The following is a 24,111-nucleotide window of genomic DNA, read 5'->3' as shown; positions in this document are numbered from 1 at the left end:
TTTGCTTGGTTGATTTTGTGATTGCTGGAATAATCTCCAATCTCTTGCACTCAAAAGTATTTCAATTTCAGATGCACTTTTTGGCAAGTAGATGCCAAGAAGCAAAATCCTGGGGGGGGAGAGGGATGTGGGTTTGATTTTTATTTTTTTCTTGTTTTCTTTAGCCCAGTCACACACATGCTGTTCTTGTTCAGTCTTCTGAAAGCCCTGCATACTTCCCATTGGGCAACATGCTCCCCATTTCCATTCCCCATTAATTTCCTCTCTATTGAGACTAACAATTATTGGAGATTGCAACAATTTGAAAGGTTCCCTACTTCTTCATATTTCTGTAGCACATCTCGTGCAATCTGTCCCCAGCCCTAATAAGCTGTGGTGGGATCAGCCAAAAATTACCTCTGCCTCCTTTCTTCTGTATTTTCTCTCCATGCCTTGGTTTGCAAAGAGAAAAGAGAGGAGTCTTTCTTTAGTTGCTTGATGTGCATATAGAAGAAATCCTAAAGTTTAAGTCAAACCCAGCTAGAAGGATCTTTTGTATTGCAGCAGTGATGTAGTGAACAGTGTAAAAATTCAATACATGTGTGTACCTGCTTAGTTACTATTCATTTATTCTTGAAGCTGGCAGAAAGTCACTTCAAAAGTCCAACATTCAAATGGGAGATGAAGGTCTGTTAGTTTTCCAAAGGCTGGTGCATAGAAACTGTGTAAATATTGCTGATCTTATGTTATTTCTTTAAACAGTCTGTTAAAGTGCCTCTTGCCTATGTTGGCATCTCCTTGTTGACAGAGAGGTGTGGTGTCGCCTGTGTGTGCAGAGTGTTGCTGGCTGGTTGTTTTGTTTTTTCCTCCTCCCACACAGTATGTGGCAATTGCCAAAGGAAAACGTTTCCTGTGTTGGCAGTCATTCCATGTATTACATTACCTGTTTTCATTTGCAGGTTTTTAACTTATTCCTACCTTCTGGCCTTCAACGCGTGGCTTCTGCTGGCCCCAATCACCCTGTGCTACGACTGGCAGGTTGGCAGCATCCCTCTGGTCGAGTCCATCTGGGATGCAAGGAACTTAGCCACAGTGTTCCTGGTGCTGGTGCTGGCATTACTCAGCCTACACTGCATTGCTGCATTCAAGGTAACACCAAAACACATGCAGTACAACATTTAAAAAAATAAAGATGTTTTGTTTCCTAATCTTTTCGTACTGCAGGTCAGCAACACAGCTTATCAGATCAGAGGTCTCCATGTCTCCTTTAGAACACATCACCCCCAAAGGCCTCCAGGCTTCCTGATGTAACATTCATCCGGACATGTGTCTTTTTTGCTTCAGAGATGATTTTAGGTGCTTGTGATTCCAGGTCTTCCGTGCTTGCTGATGATTCTCATTTTCTCTTGCGGTCTTCGATGCACTCTCCCATGACTGCATGATATGTCCAGAGAAGAGCAACGAGGCTGGTGAAGGGACTCGAGCACAAGTCCTGTGAGGAGAGGCTGAGGGAGCTGGGGTTGTTCAACCTGGAGAAGAGGAGGCTCAGGGGAGACCTCCTCACTCTCTACAGCTCCCTGAAAGGAGGTTGTAGCCAGGTGGGGGTTGGTCTCTTCTGCCAGGCAACTATCAGTAAGACAAGAGGGCATGGTCTTAAGCTGTGCCAGGGAAGGTTTAGGTTAGATAATAGGAGGAAATTCTTTACAGAGGGGGTAATCAGGCATTGGAATGGGTTGCCGAGGGAAGTGGTGGATTCTCCATCCCTGGAGGTTTTTAAGGTGACTGGATGTGGCATTTAGTGCCACGGTCTAGTAACCACAGTGGTGTTGGATCAAGGATTGGACTTGATGATCTCGGAGGTCTCTTCCAACCCAACTGATTCTATGATTCTATTCTATGATTCTATGATCTTCAGATGAAATGGTTGGTTAAGCACAAGTTTTCCTCTGGAATGCATTGGATTGAGATGAAAGAAACTTACCATTAATAACTGATGCAGGCAAGCTTAACAGATGAGAATATCTTTCTAGTTGAATGTCTCGGTCTCTAATTGGTCTGATTTGAGGGCAAAACTTGACCTGGAATCCTGCATTCGATTACTGTTAATGATCCAAACCCCACTGAAGTTGTTAAGCATCTCTGCCTCTCCCATAGTCATTAGGCTTTTTGTCACTTACTTCAAACAGGGCTGGGAACTGTCATCTGCAGAGCCATTTGAAAATAAAATCAATTCTTGTATTGCACCTCTGCTATGCTTCTAAAACCTAAATGTTGGATACATCTCGATGAGAAGATTTTTTTGTCAGCAGAGTAATGGAATGTGGGAAATCTGAAATGATCTGGAAATTGTTCTTTAGCGTAAATAAATAGTTGGTAAGCCATACTTTACAATTCAGCATCTCAGAGGCACCATTAATTGTATTACAGACATGGAAGTGAGATTGTACTAGCCTTGTCAGAGATCAGATATGCACTTATATGGAAAGGGGGTTTTTTGTGGATCATAGGAACTTACAAGCTGTTCCTCCTTCAGCTGTGTTGTGGAAGCTTCTTTAAGAAAGGTGTTGGTAGTCATTTTGGAAACAGTACAAAAGTTTCTCTCTCTTAAATATATGTATCACTGAAAAGCATAGTAGAAGAGTGACAGGTTTTTAATACCTGTGTTATGCTGAAATGTGCAGGTCATGTACATGCTTCCGTCTACCCTGGCAGTCTTCCTTGTGCTCCTGATAAGAGAAAGAAAATGAACCAAACAGTTTGAGGCTGCAGAGTCATTAATTTAGATAATACATTGGCGGATGCTGTGTAGGAAATATGGGAAAATACCCTATTAGGTATTCACTAGTTCTACCTGCAGGTTGTACATCATCTCGTATTCCTCCTGCTTTCATTATTCACTGCTAGCGATATTCAGAACTGTTTGTATTATACCTAATCCCATTCCCAGGAAAGTTAATGATAAAATTCTCATTAGCCCAGTACTGAAGACTTCTGAAAAATCTTAGTCCATGTTCTTTGAAGTTTCATTTCATTTTTATTTCTTCTCCTGTTGTCAGAATTTGAACTGTGTGTAAGAATAATATTGTTGGTTTGCTTGGAAAAAATATTTCAGAATTATCTGAAGACATTTTGTGTTACTTTATTTTGGGTAAAATAATAATCCAAAAGGATTCCTTTGGGTAAATGAGTCATTTGTCTTCTGTCAAACTGCAAAACAAAATACTTCAAAACATTTTATGTATTAAATGTCTAGATTTTATAATATTTTTTTTTTTTTTTAAATCAAAACAAATCAATCTGGATTTAGAAATACCACTGTTTGATTTGAAACTACAACTTGTAATTTTTTGTGAGAAGTTCAGTTTTGCTCTTGACCACTGTTAATGTTATTAAACAATATGAATTTCACTCTTTGGACATTTACTTACTGGATGCTTTGAAATTCATCTTACAAATTTCTTTGTGTTTATTCTTGAAAACCCCAAACACTGAATCAGTTGGACCTGAAGCAATCTGCTTTTGTGTCTAGTTCAGTAAAACTAGAACCATCTTGACAGTCTCCGGTTGCAGCCTCCAACAAACCCACTGTGAACATGGAACTGGTAATGATTCCTGGGGATCACCTTGGACATGCTTCCCCCAGCCCTAGGTATAGAATCATAGAATCACAGAATGGTTTGGTTGAGAGGGACCTTAAGATCATCTAGTTCCAACCCCCCTGCCAGGGGCAGGGACACCTTCCACTAGACCAGGTTGCTCAGAGCTCCATCCAACCTGGCCTTGAACACTTCCAGGGATGGAGCATATATATGCATATAATTAGAGGTATAATTGGAGAGAGCTGAAATATTTTGCTTTTCAGGAAATTCTAAATTTCTGATTTCTGAAGCTTTTTTCTGTTTTATTTTTAACAACTCACATAGTCACCCAGTTGTGATACTGCCTTTAAGTTGTATGAAAATTGTATGAAGATTGTGTTGTGCTGAGTAGCGTGCATTACTGAGGAAAGCAAACAGCAGGAAGTGCCCTTTTTCCTGGAAATAAATTATCCTGTTCGTCTTCAAACACTCCCTTTTACAATGGAGAGAGGGAAGTTCAGGACACGAACTGCAGGCAAAACTGATTATATTAGGCTCTTAAGAAAGCACTTTTCTAGGTGCAACAGCAGTGGCCTTTTATATGACATTGCTTTCCTCGAGAAGGACCATCTTTCAGTTAAGCCCCAGACAGGCTATTTCTCTGTATTTTACAGCTTGTAGGCAGCACAAGACACATCTGTTGATTTTTCCCACTTCATAAAGTGTAAGATGTTCTGCTTTCTTTTAAAGCAAACACACAGAACTTTCTCAGAAGCCATTTTTCTCTCCTTTTTCATTGCAAACTCCAACCTGGAAGAGATAGCTTGGAATTTTCCAAGGAATTATTTTTGAGTGAACAGATATGCAGTTTGTGTGCCTTTTGTCTGAGAGTGTAGGTGTGCAGGGGTAAGAGAGGACAAAACCTCATTCATTCTCATTGGCACTGTCACTTTCCTTTCTGTGGCATGGAGAATGGAAATGCTAGAAATTGTTTTGGCAGCAGTGAGGACATTTGTCCAGTGAACTCTGAACTGATTGTCTGTGGCAAGAGATGATGCGTGTGCATCCACAACACAGGCTCACAGGAGACTTGCAGAATGTATTGCATGGACTGTAATTAGGGAATACATGGATTGGATTTCTGCCTTTGGTGCCATCGAATTTTAAACAGGGCTAATTTGTTGTTGCTGTTTTGATTAGGGTAATAACTCTGTTGTCATGTATGTGTAGGGCTGATAAAGGACGTCTAAGGCATGAAGCTTTCTTGTTCAGTTTCATTTTGTGAGCATTGTTATACCTCTAAAGGAGAAGAAACAGTGGAAGATTTCTGTCCATAGGTGCTTTTCTTGGAGCATGTCTGTTACTAGATGGGGTTTTAATGCTGAGAACTGCAGAAATGCAGAAGGCAACTCTCCAGTTTGTTTGGAGAGACAAGCATCCCTTCTTATACTCCACGTGCACTTTCACTGTTGGCCTCCACCTTACTTAATGAGGAAGTCGCTTGAAAAAATTGCTTTCTTAATATCTTGTATAGAATTTCCATTCTCTGGGTCACTTCTTCTGTGTAGTGCGAATCCCTCTTGCCTTTTGGCCAGAGAGCTCCCTGTGAGCAGCTCCCCAAGTAGGACTTGTTGCCCTGCACAGTGTTGAGGTGCACAGCCATGCTTGTGTCTTGCTGCATCCATCCCTATCACATGTCACAATTAATGCCCATCTTCAGGAGGTCTGGTGGGAGTAAAAAAAAAAGGCCAGCTCCTTGTTGCATCTCCCACTGGGGGAGGAAAGGACCTTGCTGTCACCTCTGGCCAAGATTTTTCCGTAGTGACTAATGTGGCAAAGTGGCAGTCCACCATTAAGCAGCTCTTTGAAACCATTTGGGACTTGATTTTTCACCATGCAGATGCCCAGCATGCTCTGCAAATTGGCCTCTCTGGAGCTTTTCTAGCCAAGGTACCAGGAGTCACTGGTTTGTCTCAAAATCCGCAGGTTCTGCTCAGCTCTTTGCAGTAAATTTCCTCACACAGGCTTCAAGTAGTGTGCTGGGGATGTGACAAAGGCTGGGGATGTTATTGCAAACACCTGCACCCTGGAGATATATTAATAGCTGGGAAAAGAGAATGACATTTATTTATCATTCATTTTCAAAGACAGCCTCAGCTGCGAGGAATGGATGTGGTCGGACTTCCAGCTTTGGGACTAGATGGGTTACAAAGGCACCAGGAAATGACTGACTCTCTTATTGCGTGTCAAGCATGCCAGTTGCAAGGTCAGAGAAATAATCTGGTGCTTCAAATGGCCACTGGCCTACCCAGGGGCCCACAGGGCTGCCTTCCTATCCTGGAAGAAACGGCGAGCACCTGGAGAACTGAAGGGAGGACAACAATTCTTGGCATTATCATCAGGGTGACAGTTATTTCTTTGACATGTCATAATAACTCAACGAGCATGAAAGGAAGACCCTTCAGGTGCCACTCTGCATGGCATTTTTAGGTCGCTGCTTAATTAGCAGTGTGATTAAAATGCGGCTTGTCCTGTAGTTGTAGCCGTGAATGTGTATGTACAGAGTACATGATGGATGGGATTCCACTTTCCATTAGTACCTCATACACGGAGGGCTGATAGTGGGATACCTCACGTGTGTGTGCCATGGGCTAGTTCAGAGCCAGCTGACCTGGAAAACTAATTTGAAACAGTAGCTTTTGTACCTGACCACTTTGGGGGAACGTATCGTGCCTCATATTGCTTGGCCATCATGCATCTGTGCTCATGACCAGCACTATGGAGGGACCTTATGGTGGTTCACAGCACCTTCTACCTGTTCAGCAGGAACACATGATGATGTGCAGCAGTCTCATGTCTGAGGAGGGAGTGCTGCTTACGTTTCACGTCAGTTAAAAAGATATGTCTAGTGTCCTCTAGGATATACCTTTTCAAAGAACACACTCTTCTGCTCTGTGTGATGTGGCTACATATGGTACAGGAAGTTGTGATGGTTTTCAGGTTATGTTCATTAAATGCGACTGAGATACATATTATCCTGATCTTTCATATTCTACAGTTGGTAGTTTTTTACTTTGAGTCTAATTTTAAAGGTAATGCTGCCTCTTTAAATTTCCCTGCATAGTGCTTCTTAGCCAAGACAAAGCATTTTATACCAAATTATGATGACTTTAATTCGTGCTGTAATTGGCATCATACTGCCATTTTTCTGGTAGATTATATGTATGAAAATCATCTGAGTATATTCTTCAGTCACTTGAAGGCTAAATTTCTTAGCTGACAATGTTCAATTCCATCAAGGAGTGGAATTCATTTGTATCTCTTCTTTGTGTGCGTGTTTCTGTTGTTTTTGCTAGCACTCACTGTGTGTATTCTGTTATGCTATTTACTTTACCCTGCACTCTTGAGGCCCTTGCCTCGTTTCCCAGGTTGGCATTTCCTTAATAAATCACAGCTTATGGACCTTTCTGGGGAACAATTGCCTTTTATAATATTCTACAGTAGTACCAGCATAGTTAGAAAGTATGCCTAGCAAAATTTATATGCCATAACACTTCCAGAACAATACCTACGTCAAAGGCACAGCAAGGTGAATAAGGCTATTCACTGATGGAGTCTATCTGACGAGCTGGAAACCACAGTCATTTTCATAAAAGGTCCATTTAAAATAAATCCTGCTTTCATTTTCCTGAGGGCCACTTGAATTCCTTCCACAGAGAGAGAGAAGGTCAGGGCTGATGTTCTTAATCCTTAGCAGTGAGTTTTTTCTATGCTGCTTCTGTTGTTAATATTTGCTGCAGGGAGAGAGTAATAAGCCAGAAAGACTCTGTTTAGTGAAAGCTGGGGGAAGGGGGGGAGTCCCTTGCGGGCACCCCGAGTGCCTCTGTGGCTGCATTTCTGCTCTGTCGACTGCTGCAAACGGATCAGCTGTGTGCAGGTCCCTGGTGGGGCTGGAAGAAACAGGAAAGCCTTCCCAGGGTGCTTGTTGTGCCAGCTGACAGACTCAAGTGAAAGGAAAATCCTTCCTTAGTATGTTTGTGACTGCTATTCTGGATCAAAAAAGCAAACACAAGAACTATCAAAACACCTCGCTCTTTTTCTCAGTAGATGTTTGAAATAACGGGTTGGGAGTGTGATACACTCGTGAGTAATTATAACCATAGCTGTAGTACTTCTGATTTGGCTCACCATGAATATATTCAGCATCTCACCAAACAGGCTCTTAACACCTGCAGGAGTTTGTCACGCTAGGAAGGTCATTTTCATAGGGGCAGGTAGTTCTGCCATTTTCAGTATATTAACACTGAAATACTCCTTTTATTCTACCATTTTCTTCTTCTGATTTGAGTTAATGTTTCAAGGCCCGCTCAGAGCTGAAAGGTTTGGAGTGGCACAGTAATAGGGGTGAGTAGGAGAGGGTAGGGGAAATGAGGACCAAGAAATTTATAGCTGGGGGAGGTAATGGTGCTCATCGTGGCAATTTGGCCTTAGTAAAACATTAGGGTGCCAAGCGATTGTGCTATATTTGTTAGAATCCTCTTGTTCCTTGTTCCCTTCTTAAGAGCAAACTTGCCAAGAACAGAGTTGCTTTTCCAAAGATCATTCTTTTATGTACTGCAAGCAGTGTGCCTTAGATTTTGCCTGTTTTGTTTTGTTTTCCCCACTTGGTGAAACAGCCTGCAGTCATAGAATGAAAGGGAAGAGGGAAAAACCACCAGAAGGTCAAAAGCATTATTTGAATTCCTGGAGCAATTTGTTGATTTTCCTATTTCCTTTTGGAATGTTTCACTTCTCTTTCAAAGATGTGTGTGCTCCTTCATCTTGCTCAAATTGGCTTGTCAAGTGGAATTAGAGGTTGCAGAGATTAAGGATTAGGAAAATGAGCTTATATCTTCAGGGAGTTGTAGAAACCTGGGTTAAAAAGACTGTAAACACGCAGCTGAATGGATGGGTAGCTGACGTCTACAGGGGAAAAGAAAATAATAGATATCAAAATTTTACTATAAGACACTAAAGTAAAAAGTGAAGTATTGTAGAATATACTTCTATGTCATGCTGTTGGTTATAGGAGTGAGAAAGGACTATTTTCTGCTTTTATTCTATAATTGAAAGACTGATTTCCAGAGCTGCTGAGTGTCCACAGCTCCCATTGATGTAAACTTTTTAGGCACTTTCAGCACTTCTGAAAAAAATGCTGTTTTACCTGTTTTACAGACCAGGACTTGATTCCTTCTGGAATTGGAAAGATCTTGTTAGGGTGGTCTGAGATACGTGCCAAGGATTCCTCTTCGTATAATCCTGGGTTGGGAAGACAATGCTACTTTCAAGGGTTTTTATTCAGATCCTGACTGGTGTGTGTTTGCCTGTACACCAGTTCCTGCAGGTACACCAGGTGCTGCAGCTGGTGAACTGGAAAGTAGGTTTTGTTGTTGCCAAATACTTGAAATAGTATCAGTGTGTCAGGTAGTTAATAAGCAAACAGAAGTGATGGTCAAAATAGTGTTGTAAATCTCCACGGCTCTGGACTATCTGTGAAGTATAAAATGTGATTAATTCTAGTCAGTAGTAACTGTGAGTGATTTCTATCAAAACTAGATGATCGCCAAGGAAAATTGAGTTATTTTAGGAAGTCAGTGACTTGATAAGCCTGGCATTCAAGCAGCTGGTGCTACTGAAGATGCTGATTTTTTAATTTTTTTAAATGAGATGAAAGAATAAAACTGATAAATTGTAGTGATTACAGAATTTGTGGCTCTATTTGTAGGAGCAAGCTGATTAAACCAGATGTCTGAGCCAGATTTGAAGCTGGGAAGTTACCTTTGCCTTACCAAATGTTTGAGTTTTTCAGACCATCTGTTGACACCTGACTTTTGGCATCATTCACTTAGAAATAGTGGCACAGGCAGCAGAGTGAAACAGCCTCAGCTCCACAGTGCCCACCTGTTTGGTCACAGAAGATAAAGATGTGCATGTCTCATCCTGATTTCTGCTGGTGACCTAAAGGAGACCATGCTGATGGTACATGGAGGATGGTACAGCTGTGCCATGACCTATCTGTGCCTGCACCAGTGAGGTTGGATTGGGAGCACCCAGTGCTTGCTTCTGGGAGCTTTACAACCACAGGGATTTTTTTTTCCTGTGAAGAAATGAATCCCTGATTAGCTTATGCTTTCTTTTTATCATCATGAATGCAGAGTGAATTTGATGTGCATCCTACACCGTCCCTTTTATCTTTAATACTGTAGATGTGGAAAGTGCAAGAGTAGATGTTTGCAGATCCTGACCTCTTGCCAGGTGAGACACTGCCAGTGGTTTGATGCAGGCTGGTGAGGAGTTGTGTTGCCAAGCTACTTGTGGCTTCATGAGAGAGTGGTACAGCAGGAATACATGAACTAGGTTTGTGTGCTGTCTGCACTAAGAGCTTGCACAAATGGCTGTTAGGAATAAACTGAAGAAGTGTCATCCTCTGTCTGTGGTCTACAGGCCATCACATAGCCTCTTTGAATCTCTGTGTCTCTTTTGATGGATAATGCACTTACCTCCTAGACCTGCAAGCATTTGAAAATGAGGAATAGCAATCACTGCTTTTATACAGCCATGCACTCCCAACTTTCCTGGATGCCAGCTTTTCTGTGCATGCAGTTAGATGTTCCAAGCACAACATCTCACTGGCTGCAATGGCCATCCAGAGCTCACTGTCTGAGGGTGATTGATGCATTTGGTAGGAAGGAAGTCTTTATTCCATGGAGCTGTTGGTTCTAAATGGTGAAGAGGTGGCACTTGCCTCATTCTCAAAATAAACTGTTAGAGGAAGAAATTAAACCCATTTGATTGCTACCTTCCCATCAAACAGGCAAGCATGTATAAACACTTTTGGAAATACTCAGAGGTAGAACAGAATGGAATTTGCTTAGGTTTGTTTGCCCAGCTGCTGTCTTCCCTGAGGTGCAACTTAATCCAGCCAAAAGGAATGCTGTCCTCATGGCTCTGCTTTCCAATGCCTCGGCCCTTGGAGGTGCCAGGGGATGTGAACATCAGTCCTGTCATCACAGTCTAGACTTAATGGATCTGGGACTTGATGGATCTGGCACCTCAGACGATGTTTTCTCAAGGGAAAAAGTAAGGAATTTACAGTGGGCTTATGCAGGTCCACAGTTAGGACAGATATGTTGAAGTAATCTGTGCACCTCCTGCACTCATACTTTGAGGGCTCTGACTTGTAGAAGACTTGTGATTTAGCCGTAGTCAGCAAATACTTATTTATGGCTCAGGAATGTCTTCTATGTAATATGGAAGGACTTCTTTCAGTTGTGAAATCAAGGGTTTCTCCGTTTTCCCCCAAGTTGCCAAGGAAGCAATTTTTGAGATTTATTGCTGTATTGATGATGTTTGACCTTGGAGTGATTCTTTGATATTTTGTTTGAGATAGTGTGACACTTTACTTGGGAGAAGTAGTGTTCTTTAGTTCTTTGATAAGTCTATGAAAAGTAATTTAAAAGGCTCTTTTCTTGATTGGTTTTTTGTTTGGTTCGTTGGTTTGTTGTTGGGTTTTTTTTGGTTACAGTATATTGAAGGCTTAATTGTAATGAGTTAGATGTGAATTTGAAAACTCCTCTCTCCCACCAAGCTATTTACTATAAGAAATGCTATTTTGATTTGAAGTCAGCTTGTCCTTAACAGGAGGAATTGTTCTAAGGTTAATTCAAAGGTGTTCATTGATTATTTTTTTTCCCTCCCAGAGAGAGACCTCTCTGACAGAAAGATAAGTTTTGTATTTCCAAAAGAAAGCACTTCCTTTAAGATGAAAGGAATTGTCTCTCTGTAAAAGGAATGAAGTGATCTGTAATTTCTAGTCCTAGCTTTTTTTGACCAAAGGAAAAAGGAAGACAAACAAAATTGCCTATTACTCTTTAAAAGCTTTTACTACTGCTCTGGGTACCCGAAAGATGCTGATTCTGACACCTTTAGCTCAGCTGTTTCAGGTGGGCTCATATGACCAAAGTAGTTAAACCAAATATATGGTCCCAATATTTCTTTTATTTCCTTGCCTGGAAAATGTAACAGATTGAGTCTGTTTTATTTAAAAGACAGGTGAAAAGCATCTCCTCTGGCTTGAGTTGCATGGGAGATCCTGCTGTCCTCTGTTCCTGCAACCCTACGGTACCACTCCCTGAGGATCTTGTGCCATTCTGTCCTGCTTACTTACTTATTTATAAATCTGTCAGTCCCTCCAGGGAAAAGGGGAATAGAAGGGGAATCCTAAGTAAATTTGTTGGGAAAAAGGATAAAGAAGAATATGGTATCTTATGACTTGTGCTGTTAGCTTTTAGCTGTCTACAGTTATCACCCCTGGTACATACAATCCTTTCAACACATTGTGGTTGCGTTTCTGTCCTTCTGTTTTCCCTGAGCTGCCCAGGTTGGCAGATGTTAGCCCTTGCTGGAAAGGCAGGGACAGGTAGCTCTGCTGTGCCCTGGCAAGGCTGGGATAGAAGAATGTGCAGCTCTCTGGTCAGGGCAAAGGCCGGTTTTGTCAGTATCTAATTGGTCAGTAGAAACTGTTTAGGGAAGTGAGAGATAAGATCTGGCCGTGAACAGGGGAGCTTTGTCCTCCAGTATGAATTCCAAACTGTGGGCAGCCAGTCACTTGGAAGTTGCTTGAGCCAGAGGCTGCATCCAGACTGTGTTGCTGATGGCCACGGATGAGTTTCACATGCCCACCAACCACACCTATTTGTCCTGCCCTGCCTGGAGGGTCTCCCCAGCCTCTCCTCCCAGGCAGGACCCAACCACAGTGCCAAGATGTCATACATGAAGTCCCTGGACAAATTTTGGAGACATTACTATCTGGGCAGAGGAGAGAAGCCCAGAGTGAGCTCTGGGATGACCACAGCAGTTTGACCTGTCGGCTCACAGGCAGGACCACGCGTAGCACAAAACCAGCTGCAGCCTGGCCTTCGAGGACCAGCTCTTCACAAAAGCCTCTGCCTCAATGGAATGCTTCAGAAAGGCCACTGCCAGTTATTTTTTGTTTCAGAAATCAGTAGCACCGTGGAGGGTTCTGCTGCTTCATGAGGCTGGTTTGTGAGTGCTGGTCTGCTGTCTTTGAGCCCTGCCCAAGGGACTGAGCTGGCAGCCCTCAATGGCATTAACCCAGAGTTGTGACGTGTTGTGAAGAACTGTGCATGCAGTACTGTTTTCTCCTTCAGCTGAGCTAATTCCCACATTTTCCTCTTTCCCATTTGATGTACAAGTTTTGTCTTTCTCTAGCATTCAGTTTCCTTTGCTTATCTACAGTGTTGCAGCCTTGAGTAACACCATGTCCTTCCTAGAGATTTTTAACTAGAGGTTGTTTTCCCAATTATTGATTTAATGAACAATAATTGGAGAAGTATTCGATAACTGGTTTATTTGAAAGCAAGTGCATATCTTGGTGGCAGAGAACATTTTATGCATTAGCAGTGCACTCCCTTTGGCCCAACATACCTTCTTGTGCCTCCGGGTTTTTGTGGCTAAACCCCTGGGGTAGAGTAGTGGCAGAAAATGGGCACCATAATTAAGTCAGACAAGGTGGGAAGGAAGTGCCAAATGGCAGGAGAAAATGGAGTATATTTCCAGAGCTGAATGGGAGGAAAGTTGGAGTTGAGCTGAGGACTGATAATTTGCATTCAGAGTTGAGAAATAATTTTTAATCCTTTTTTTTTCTGTTCGATTTTCTATTGTAATTAGAAGCCAAAATGACCATTACTGGGCAGCTCTGCTCATCAGCTTTATGGATTGGTGTCAGCTTCAGCTCTGAGAACAATATATTTTAGGTGTTCTTGTGACTGCATGTAGGCACTAGTAACTGTAATTCCAAGACACTGAAAAAGTGGATACTAGAAGCACCACAGATAACTGTGGTGCTGTTTAAAGCAGATATTGATAAAGAAGTCTGGGGACATCAATTCTACTCCTCTCTCTGTCTCATCTTTCCTCTTTGAGACAGGGGAAACTAGTGCACTTTTTTGTGATCCTAGGGTTCAGCTCCTCTAAAGCAACATCAGAGCCTCCTGACTTGGACCTGTGCATTTGGTACCCATAGAAAATGTTCATTGTCTTTCCCATAGAATAGAATGAATATATTTTAATAGTAAGGCTTCTGAATTTCAGCCACTGTCTAGACCAGTGGTAACTGGTGTTGCAGTCTGTAGCTTTGCAAAAGCAAGACAGGTTGTACTGCTTGGCCCAGCATCATTGATTGGTCTCCCTTTCTCTGCTCAAAAATCTTGTTCAGCGATCCTAAATTTAGCTCCCTCCAGCAGAGAAGTCAATTTGCTCTCCAAAGTTGAGAAATTGCCCACAACAATTAGAAAGTACCGCAACCATTAAGTGATTCTGGTTGCATCTGTTTCTAAGCGTGACAAAGCTTCTTCATCGGGCGGCTGATGAGGAGCGGTATCGCGGGGCATGAAAGCACAGATGGCTGCCTGAGTGATTGAGCAGGCCTAAAGCTACACTTCTGTTAGCCTGATGTCATTCTTTAAGAACATCAGAAGAAAGCAAGAGCTGCTTTGCCTTCTTGGTGTGGAGCTAAATCTGAAATTCAACTCGCCCAAGGAGGCTTGGGTCTCTCCATGGCGGGATCAGTGGCCGCTGCTGATCGCGGCATCCTGAGACACTTGTGTTGGCCACACAGATCACAGTTGTTTTGAATTGCATGTAGTAATTTGATTTCTGTTCAAAGAGTGAACTAACATTGAAGTGAGCACAAGTGAAGGGCATTAACTGAGCTCAAGTGAAAAACATTAATTTTAGCATACAGTGTGTCTCAGATTTCTGACTCTGTGTGAGTATGGAGACCTTGTGTGCAAAAGTATCATTTCAAGTTTAGATATTTCCTTGAAAGGGATAAAATGACTGCATTAATGTGTCATTTGGGGCTAGTTTTCTTTACACAAAATGTGTCTGACTGAACGGTTTTTTCTCTGTTATAAACATTTAGGATTGAACACAGCACTCTGTGTGTATGTGATATGCATTTGTGTATTTACATACAGTCACACTGCTATAGACATACTAATGTATATATTTACACTGTTCTATACTTATATATTACCATTGTGGGTTATATCCTCAGTACTGGCTATACCATGCATATGGGAGAGCTGACCTTGGAAAAGATACCGAGGGTAATAATAGACACTGTGTATAATGTTTGTGCACTTTCTGGGCATATTAAATGCACAAACTGCATAAATATCAAAGAACAATGTCTTGGAATAATTTCTTTTAAATGCAAAACATATCGAACGTTAATCTAAGTTGCTTTTTTTATGACTCCCAAAAGGAAAGGGGAAAGTTAGTGGTGAATCAAGTGGATTTTTTTAGTTGATTCTTGTTTCATTTTGTATTATTGCAGAAACTGGAACACAAAGAAGTTTTGGTTGGCTTGTTGTTCCTGGTTTTCCCATTCATCCCAGCCAGCAACCTCTTCTTCAGGGTGGGATTTGTTGTGGCAGAGCGAGTCCTTTACATGCCAAGGTAACTACTGCAATTGAATTTGTTTCTGATGAGACCACTATCTCATTTTCTAAAAGCAGGCATAATTGCTTCTTCACTTTTAAATACTTCAAACATCACACTGCTAGTTAGTGTATTCTCTGCCTTTTAGTTTTGGTGTGATAGCATGAGAGATTTTACAGTCAGCTGAGAGCAGATTGCTTGGCAGGAGCAAAGCTACCTAAAATCCCTTCTTTTTTTTTTTTTTGAACATGGATTTTTTTTTTGGTATACTTGTCACAGCTCAATACAGAGATGAGGTAGTCTTTCTTGGGCATTGTCCCCGAAGATTTTCTTTCTTGGTAGCATTATCAAATTAAATTGTTTGATGTCTTTACTTAAGGACAGTAGCTGAAAAGTTAACCTGTGATATTGTTATTGTGGTATTGTTCAGCTTTCCCACTACATTAGGTGGTCAGGAGCCTATTGCTTAAAAGGCTGCTGGCTTCAGTTGTGGAATAGGAGCATGAACTCCTGCTTGTAAGCTATTGACTGCATATCTAAGAGTGGAGGATTTGCAGCTGTTGAACAGGGTGAGGAAAATCCAGCCACGTCTCCACTCCTTGGCCAGTGCCCTGAAATTTCCCACAGCTTTCAGTCTCTAACAGTTCAGCAGTCTGGGTGCTTCCAGTTGCATTTACTCAAGGACAACTTTGAGGTGTTACTTCTGACATCTCTAAAGTATCCAGACCAGAGGATGCAGTGGCAGTCAGAGGCCATGCATCCAAGAGGCACCAGACCATTGCCCATTTCACAGAAACACAGGCTGGTTGAGGTTGGAAAGGACCTTGGGATCTGATAGAAATCCCGCGTGCAAGCAGATACTGTTGCCTAGGACATGTACAAGCAGCTCTGAGTATGTCCAAAAAGGGAGACTCCACAGCCTCTCTGAGCAACATCTGCCACTGCAGTTTGTTCCATCCATGATCATAAATGGACGCTGCAAGTCAGAAAGCCAACTTCTACCCTTGGATGCAGAGGGCCAACATGAGTTATATCTAATGGGAACTGCCACTGTGGAGCTGTTGACCAGCACAAGTACCCCATTTCACTCTGGATTTGTGACAACTGAAACAAAAGGTTTATTCCACAAAATGTTTAAATTGTATTCCTCAGAAATTGTGGATCCAAACGTCCTAAGAAAAATGCTTATAGATGGTCTTTTGCAAAACTGTATATATTCTGATTGTCATTTGTGTAAGCACTACCACAAAAGGGCTGCTCACTGGTGTAAAACTCAGGCTGTGTAGGAGCTATTACATTTATTACAAACTTCTTATGCAGTTAGGCTGCATTCCTGTGCCTCTATATACTGACATGCTTTTTAGGTCAAATCCTGCTGACTTTATTCACATCACTAGCCCTTCCTTTGTTTGCTGGGAGTGTACTTGAAAGTATAGTGAGTGAAAGTTGTCCCTCAGAGTTATTTTGCAGATGATACCCTCAACTAATGGATCTTGCATCATTTCAAATTAACTTGGAAATCAGATTGCTTTAAATTCATGTAACAGAAAATGAGGAAACACATGAAAGCGCAAGGCTATTAAGGAAACAGTCAGCTGAGCACAGGGCTGTGTTGAGTGGTTGCTTTTCTGAATCTCAAAAGAACAACTGCGGGGAAATACTTCAGCTGTCAGCAGTTCCTTGTCCTCCTCCAGATGAGACTGCTGATATAATGAGAGGAGGGGCAATGAAGAAGAAAAAAGGGTATGTTTGCACAGAGAAAATTAATCAGCGTTAACATGTGTGCATATAGTTTGTATAATGCTTTTCATTTCCCTGAGGGCTTTGCAAATATATGACCTACAAAGTAGGTAATTGATAGTTGCTACTTTTTTTTTCTTTTTTACAGTTAGGAAAACTGAGGCAGGAGGATTAAATGATTACTCTGGAGTAAATCTGTGTCAGAGTCCCTGAATCTCATACTTTGCTCGGATCAGTCCTGTCCTGCTTTGCAATATTTGGTTTTTGCTCTTAGCTCAGGCTGGCAGGTACCTGGCATGAAAAGGGAAGGCAAACCCTGGCAGTGGATGGGAGAGGTGGGCAGTTTCCAGCCAAAGGATCTGGAGAGAGCTGAGCATCCTCCAGATGCAAAATGGCATGAGTGATGGGGGGGACTTCTGCAAACATTCATGACTATGGCAGCACAAAAATAATGTGATTTTGTTTTGTTTTGTTTTTTCCCCTTGGGAACATGGAGTTTAGTAACGCTGGCTTTGGGAAGTGCTTGTGTTCTTTATTTAGAACAGCCTTTAGCAATTTTCTCATATTACATCTTGAAAAGGGGTTTTCCTATCCTTCACCATTCCTTCTCTAAAACACAGCAAATCAGAGGTTGTCATTCAGCTTTATTTACACAAAAGTCCTCAGTCAGATGGAGAGGACTCCGTGATTTATGTTTTTGGGCTTATGCTGGAAGATGCTTTTCTATCTCTGTTTCGAGTAATAGCCTTTTATTAATATTTATGGATGTGACACGGGTATTATGGATGTGACAGTTGTCTGTGTGTGTCACAGCCTTAAATCCTAGTTCAGTGTTGCTCAGTCGTTACCTGGGGAAAATGTCAATCATTTTCTTTTCAATAAAAGTTAAGTAAGGACCCAAGAATTTATGTAAAAGATGTTGTAAATAGAAAGAAGCAAGAAATAAGCCTTTTACTTGATGTGTAATTATATGGCTGGGTCTTGTCTTCTGGGGATTGATGGGTATTTGGAACAATTCCTCTTCTGTATGCTGCCCTGCCTCGGGGGAGAGACATATAAGCTATACCAAAATGGTTCAATGTTTTCTTTAATTGGGTTTAGCTAAACAGAAATATTTGGAGAAAATATTTCTTGTATTTATTTTTCATTTCAGGGTTACAAGCACTTACTTGTTTAAATCAGGAATTTTTAATAATAGTATTGCTTTAGCCTGAAAAATTTAATTGGAAAACAACTTGTTGTCTTTTAACTTTAAAATTTTTTTGTTGTTGTTTTATTGCCCATAAGAGGGGAAGGCTTGTTTTCAGGAGGGCAAGGGGTGTGAAATACTTGCCTTGGGAGTGGTGGACAGGATACAACTCTCTACAATTTTTCAAAGAAGCATCACAATAAATAGCTAGATCAGTGAAAGTCTTAAACCAGAGGTTTTCCCCTCTTCAAAGTGTCCATGTTAACTCTGCTCAGAACACCACAGGCAGCCTAATTGTTTGAAAATCCAGAACAACTGTGCATCCAGTTATTTTGAGTTGTGAGCAATTTGTCTGTACTTACACAGGAGCACCAGCTCTTCCTCTGTGTAGCCCTTCACCATGCAGAAACAAGGAGAGGCAATGCAAACTCTTGGACTGTCTAGGAGCTGCATCCCTCCTGATGGACCAACAGAGCTGAGCCTGCTCTCATCTTGTGGGATCACACCTTACCTACCACAGCAATTTCTGTGTTTTCTTCATCTTCCACTGCTAGCCTGATAGCAGTGGCTCCTGGCTGAGCTGCTGTATCATAACTGGACAGCATATACTGTTTTCCCAACCTCATGTGAACCAACAAATCAACCAAAACATTGCTACATGGGTTATTTCCAATTTGCTGACAGCAATAGGCAATCCAGTGGTACCTGCAGCATTGTTATGGCAACTCGTTTGTGGTGGGTAATGCAGTGAGTGGGTTGCAGAGTGCACAGTTACTCTTTCCTAGCACAGGCAATTATGGGTTGCTGTCATTTTTTTTACCAGCTCCTCTCTATATCAAGAGTTGATGTTGCAACCTTAATTGTCGATACTAGAAGATGAGATCACTGCTGTATACAGGAGTGAAGCATTTGCTTCACCATCTATCTCAAAATCTGCAAGAAAGCCAGTATTCAGGAAAAAAGCACACTTGTATTTTTCAGTAACTTAACACATCATGTTAAAGCTTTCCCCACGCCATAGCAAAGTAGAGACCATATGAATTTTTGCCTTTGCATGGAGCATGTTTTCAATTCTTTGTGCTAATGCATTTTTACCAGTTAGTGTAATTCTATACATTATTAACTTTTGTGATTGGAGATTAGAAAAATAATGTGGTAGGTAATGGAATTGTCTGTAACTTTTATGAACCCTGTAATTCCTGAGCAGAAGTCCCCATTGCTTACAAGGCAGACAGTTGAGGATGGGATTTACTGCTGCTTCTTTCTGTTGGGAGCATGTTATGTTCTCTACATTATTGTCCTTTTCTTAAAGACCAACTGTGCAATGGAGTGGTGATGTATTTTCAGTTTCCTTTGCTGCTCTTTCTGAGTGGCTTTCTCTTTGCCAATCTTTACTGTTATTTGAAGCTACAAGTTCACCAGGAGCTGAATTTCTGCTTACCTTTCAGAATTCCTTCAGTATTAGATCAGATCCTGTAAGGGATCATCTGATTTACAGAAGAAGCTTCTCTTTTCAATTGGAGTCAAACACTGACCCCAGCAAAGTCAGCAATGAAAGTCCCATTGGCTCCATGGAGCCTGTTTATCTTCTCCCTGATCTCAATTCAGCAACATAATTAAGCTTTTTACCAGTTTTCAAGTTAAGTCCACGATTCATTTGGGATTTGTATATGGAATGTAAGCTACACCTGTTCCATTTACTTAAAACAAACATGATTTCATCTATGTACTCTGTTGCTGCTGTTCTTGCAAGGGCCATGGAGCAGCTGAAGTTCAAAAGCAGTGGATTGGATTATATTCCCTGTAATTCAGCTATGGACCTGAGGGCATTGGGAGTGAAAGGGCGGGAATTATGTGATGGCAATCAGACCCCAGGCCCAGCTGAGTCCCTCTTTACTGTGAGGGGGTGCCTGTCCCTGCCCCAGGGTATCAATTTGAGCAGCAGTCTGGAAAATGGCTCGTGGCTGGAGGTGAGGTGGTCAGGACTTGAGCTGAGAGAAGTGATTCTGGTTCTGCTTCCCCATCTATGAAACAGAGATAATAACTCCACTCTGCCTTTCAGAAGGGGGCAAAGAGAGTTCTCATTAATTAATGAGAAATAACTCCTTATAGGAAGGCTAAATGCTATGAGCAGCTACCTTGCAGATGCATATCCAAACTTTGCTTTTAGTTTTGGAAGGCTTACCCGATCCCTATTGAACACTTCAAGGAGAAATCAAAGCAGCCGTTCCCTGTTAATGCAGGCAAGAAATGCTGAGATGCTAGTGCCATATATTTTGGCAAAAGGCAGTAAAGTTGTAGGAATAAAAACTGAACTTATTCTGCAAAGCAGAAAAAGATTAGCTCATGGCACATTTGGTCTAGACTGTGATATTGCGTTATTTTAACTAAATTTAAAACATGCTTTTGAGAAATGTGTTGCCTTTCGGACAGGTACAATCGATTCAGGGGAAGGCTAAATTTGTGTGGAGTTATGGACATTAGTGGCTATACTGGAAAGATTTCTGGGTTTGCTGTGATAGATTAAGTTAAAGGAAAACCTTCAAATTCATTTATTCTGCTATTGAAAATTATACAAATAGCTAAAGATATTGATTTTAAAAATAATAAATTAAGTTAATGTCATCTTGTAGAAGTATTCTACTTGGTCATGTTGATTAAAAGAAGAGTTCTTATTTACAAGGGCCTTAAGAAGATGCCTTGTGAAATTAAATAGAAAATACTCTTACATGGAGTTTTTAGAGATTTGCGATGGAATTGAATGAAAAATTATGTCCCTACTACAGAATTCCAGAAGTTATTACAGAATTTAAATTAAAACTGTATCATACAGACCCTTCCCCATTAAAGCGTATAAGATTTAGGGAAATTTCTGTGGAATTCCCATGGCATTGTGTAGGATTTTTCATTGATAAAATGTTTTCTTTCCATAATTCATATAGTAATGAAAAACCTCAAAGGTTTCTGTATTACCTGTAAATATTTCAGATAGAAATCTGTTGGAAGTGAAATCTTGGACTCAAAGACTCTGATGACGGGGGCTTGTTTATCACGTGACTTTTTGGAAGGAAAGGAAGGGAAATGTGTCCAAATGCTGGAATAGCCATTCAAGGGTTAGCAGAATCATTAATTTCTAGTGCATATTTTCTCTCTAATAAGGAAGAGTTCCTGTATTTCCTCTAATTACATCACGTTCTGCCTAGAGGACCACATTGCTTCTGGAGGCAAATCATTTTGATGACTTAGCTGATCATGTCTAAGTGTCTTTAATACAGGCCTGCATAGCTTTTAATTTAGAGCCAATGACAAAGTCTTAACACTAACTCATAAGGTACCCTTCCAAATTAGCTGTATTCTGCCAGTGCTTGTGGTTCTCTCTGTCTTTGTATTACAACCTGCAGCCTATTCCAGGAAAAGCCTGCTTAATTGCAGTGAAAATTTGACATTCTATTCAGCAGACTCAGTAGTAAGTTAAGTACACTGCCAGTTCCTTGGTGTCACACTGATATTTCTGAGCTGTAAAGCTGTTTTTTTTCCAATGGGATTTTTTTTTGTATGTTAAATATTATACCTTGGTGGTGTTCCTTAAGTTTTTTAAAACCTCTAGTAACCAAGAAAAACTTTATCAATTCCAGGTCATCATTACCAAGAGATAGGCAATTTAAACAACGCTTTTCCCCGTTGTCCCCAAAACTCAGTACCAGTGAATGCTGCTAATTGTCTGCATGTGACAGAGACACATCCTGCATCCTCTTTGCCTTTGGACATTTAGTCTAAAACATGACTGTTAAAACAGGTTTTTCACTGGTAGTACTATCTGATTGAGAAAGTTTTGGTGCAACATTTTCCCATGAAAAATATGACATTTCAGTTAATCCAAAACTTTTTGCCAAGGTTTGCTGACTATAATGAAACTTTAGATAAAAAGGTTGGAAACCAAAAGATTTCTCCAGGCCAGGATGGAGTTTACAGTCAAAAGGAGATGAACAACAGAAATGGACAGTTGGGTAGAGTGGCCCAGAATTGCCTCTTTGGGGACACACAACACTCATCTGAGAGTTGGGACATCAGGGTTCATCTGCCACACATCAGCATTTCTTCAGGACTGTTGGTGCTGATCTACACCGTGCTGGACCACTCCACGGTGGCAGTTTAACGTAGACCAGTTCTAGGCCCATGATTGCACTCTTGTCCAGTTAGCCAGCTTGTAACTTAGACTAGCCTTGTACCACCTGTGAGGGAAAGTCTTGATCCAGCAGTAAGTTTGGCAGTGCAAAGTAAACTTTTTAAAAATTCTGGAAAACATTTGCAGCTGTGGAGTGTGGTTATTTCAGATCAGCACACCGGCTTTCATGGCTGGGGAATTTTGTGGACCCCAAGCTCAAAACTCTGCATGTGCACCCACTGCACCCCCAGCTCTGGGCCTCACCTGGCACAGTGTTTTGAACCCAGGTGATCCAATTTGCAGGGAGTGCACCAGCTTCTGAGTTTCTGGCTTTTGTGTGTGACTCAGGAAATGTTTTTGTTTGTTGAAAGGTTGGACTTTATGACCTTGGAGGTATTTTCCAACTTTAATGATTCTATGATTTTATGACTCAAGTGCAAGCTAGCATGCACATACAAATACACTCTTTTTCTAGATGGAAACTTTTTTTTTTTAAAGTGCAGATTTTATCCTGGCCCAAACAGCTCCAGCTTTGAAAAACTTGACATTTTTCATAAAACAGCATCTTTGCTACTCTGCCAGCACAGCTGATCACTGGAGCTGCGTGCCTGAGAGTGCATTTTGGGGCAGAAAGAGCCACCCTGGCCATGCTTATTTTTGCCAGTGCTCCTTTCCACATCTGACTGCTCTGGTGAGGCAGGAACAGCCCACAGGGCATGCCAAGTGTGCTTTTTGCAATCAATTACTCTCCATTAGAGAAGTGTGAGCAGAGCCGATGAGTTTAACAGGGATGAACTGCCTTTTCCCCTGCAGCAACAGCCCTGCCTGCAAGCTGCATTTCAGCTGACTTTGGCTCTTCCTCTCAGTGTGTTTCCTCTGCTCAGGCTGCAGAGCTGGAATGGCTGGGACTAGGAGCACATAAAGAGTGTTGTGCCAGGTAATATATGTGTGGGACTGGGGCTCAGAAGCTTGTGGGGAACTATAAAACTGAGAGAATAAAATGTTTGTGTTCAGCATTTGGACCTGGCAGCAGACAGGCTGCGCTCGTTCTCTGAAGGGCAGCAGCAGGGTATGTATTTAGTCATGAACACAAGGGTTAAACTTGCTTCAGAGCAGCTTCAAAGTGAGGGTTGGTTTTTATGGAGGGAAAGGGAGTCATCTTAAATAAGTGCTGGAAATCAGGAAGGAGTTTTGCAGCCCAAAAAGAGCCTCCGGGGTGAAATGTCAAAGCCAAGTGCATTTTCTGGTCTCAGTATAATTTTGAGATAATCCCTTTTGTTGCATTAGCAGCCCCTGAACAGGGCAGTGTTTCTTCCGTGGTTTGACAGGCTGCTTAGAGGCAACTCTTTTCCAAACCGATAGGTATGCATCTATGCACCTGGATTCTTCTCTGGGCTGAGCTCTGAAATCTGCAGTATGATGAGATCAGTGGATTTACTCTGAGTTTACATGTGTGTAGTTGAGATTAAATCAGTTTTAAATAACCCACAAACAACTACTTCACAAGTTTTGATATTCACAAAATTACCATTAAGAAGTGTAAGGAAGGCATCTTTTCTGCATAGTTTCTCCCACCTGTTTCGACTCCTGAGGTTACAGCTCTATCTGGCTGAGTTAGAAAAGGCTGGAGCTGCACTGCTGGTTTACAGGCCTGTTCCCTCAGAACTGCAGCTCTCAGCCTGTTCTGCCCATGCAGTCCTCTATGGAGTGGAAACCTGCGCTGTGCAAAGTCACAACTTGGAAAATACAATAGAATGCCTGACTAGAACATGGTTTTTCAGGAGCTTTGTGCAGCAGTATGTCTCTAAGCAATTTATGGAGGGGGTAAGATGGTTTCTGATGCAGGCAGATTGCTGTAGCAGAACATCCTGATAATCTTGGGCTACAGCACTAGCAACACATGTCTTTAATTAGATGCCATCACCAAGAGCCAAATGCAGTGAGAACTGTTCCTG

The 24,111-nt window shown here is 41.5% G+C and overlaps 1 protein-coding gene across 2 annotated transcripts in view; it reads left to right on the top strand.

Moving 5' to 3' along the window:
- TMTC1 (transmembrane O-mannosyltransferase targeting cadherins 1) overlaps positions 1 to 24,111 on the top strand; it is a 145,813-nt gene that overhangs the window by 68,214 nt on the left and 53,488 nt on the right. For both annotated transcript variants that reach the window (XM_039383164.1, XM_027726647.2), the window contains exons 8-9: positions 939 to 1,128; positions 14,959 to 15,080. In XM_039383164.1, coding sequence (XP_039239098.1) covers positions 939 to 1,128; positions 14,959 to 15,080 — 312 coding nt within the window. The remainder of the gene's footprint in view (positions 1 to 938; positions 1,129 to 14,958; positions 15,081 to 24,111) is intronic.

This window comes from Pipra filicauda, unplaced genomic scaffold (genome assembly GCF_003945595.2).
Source record: "Pipra filicauda isolate LSUMZ 115617 unplaced genomic scaffold, ASM394559v2 scaffold2_size9829703_pilon, whole genome shotgun sequence".
In the NCBI taxonomy this organism is placed as follows: Eukaryota; Metazoa; Chordata; class Aves; order Passeriformes; family Pipridae; genus Pipra; species Pipra filicauda.
Note: the sequence above shows the minus strand (reverse complement) of the source record. Positions and strands in the feature narration are given on the sequence as shown.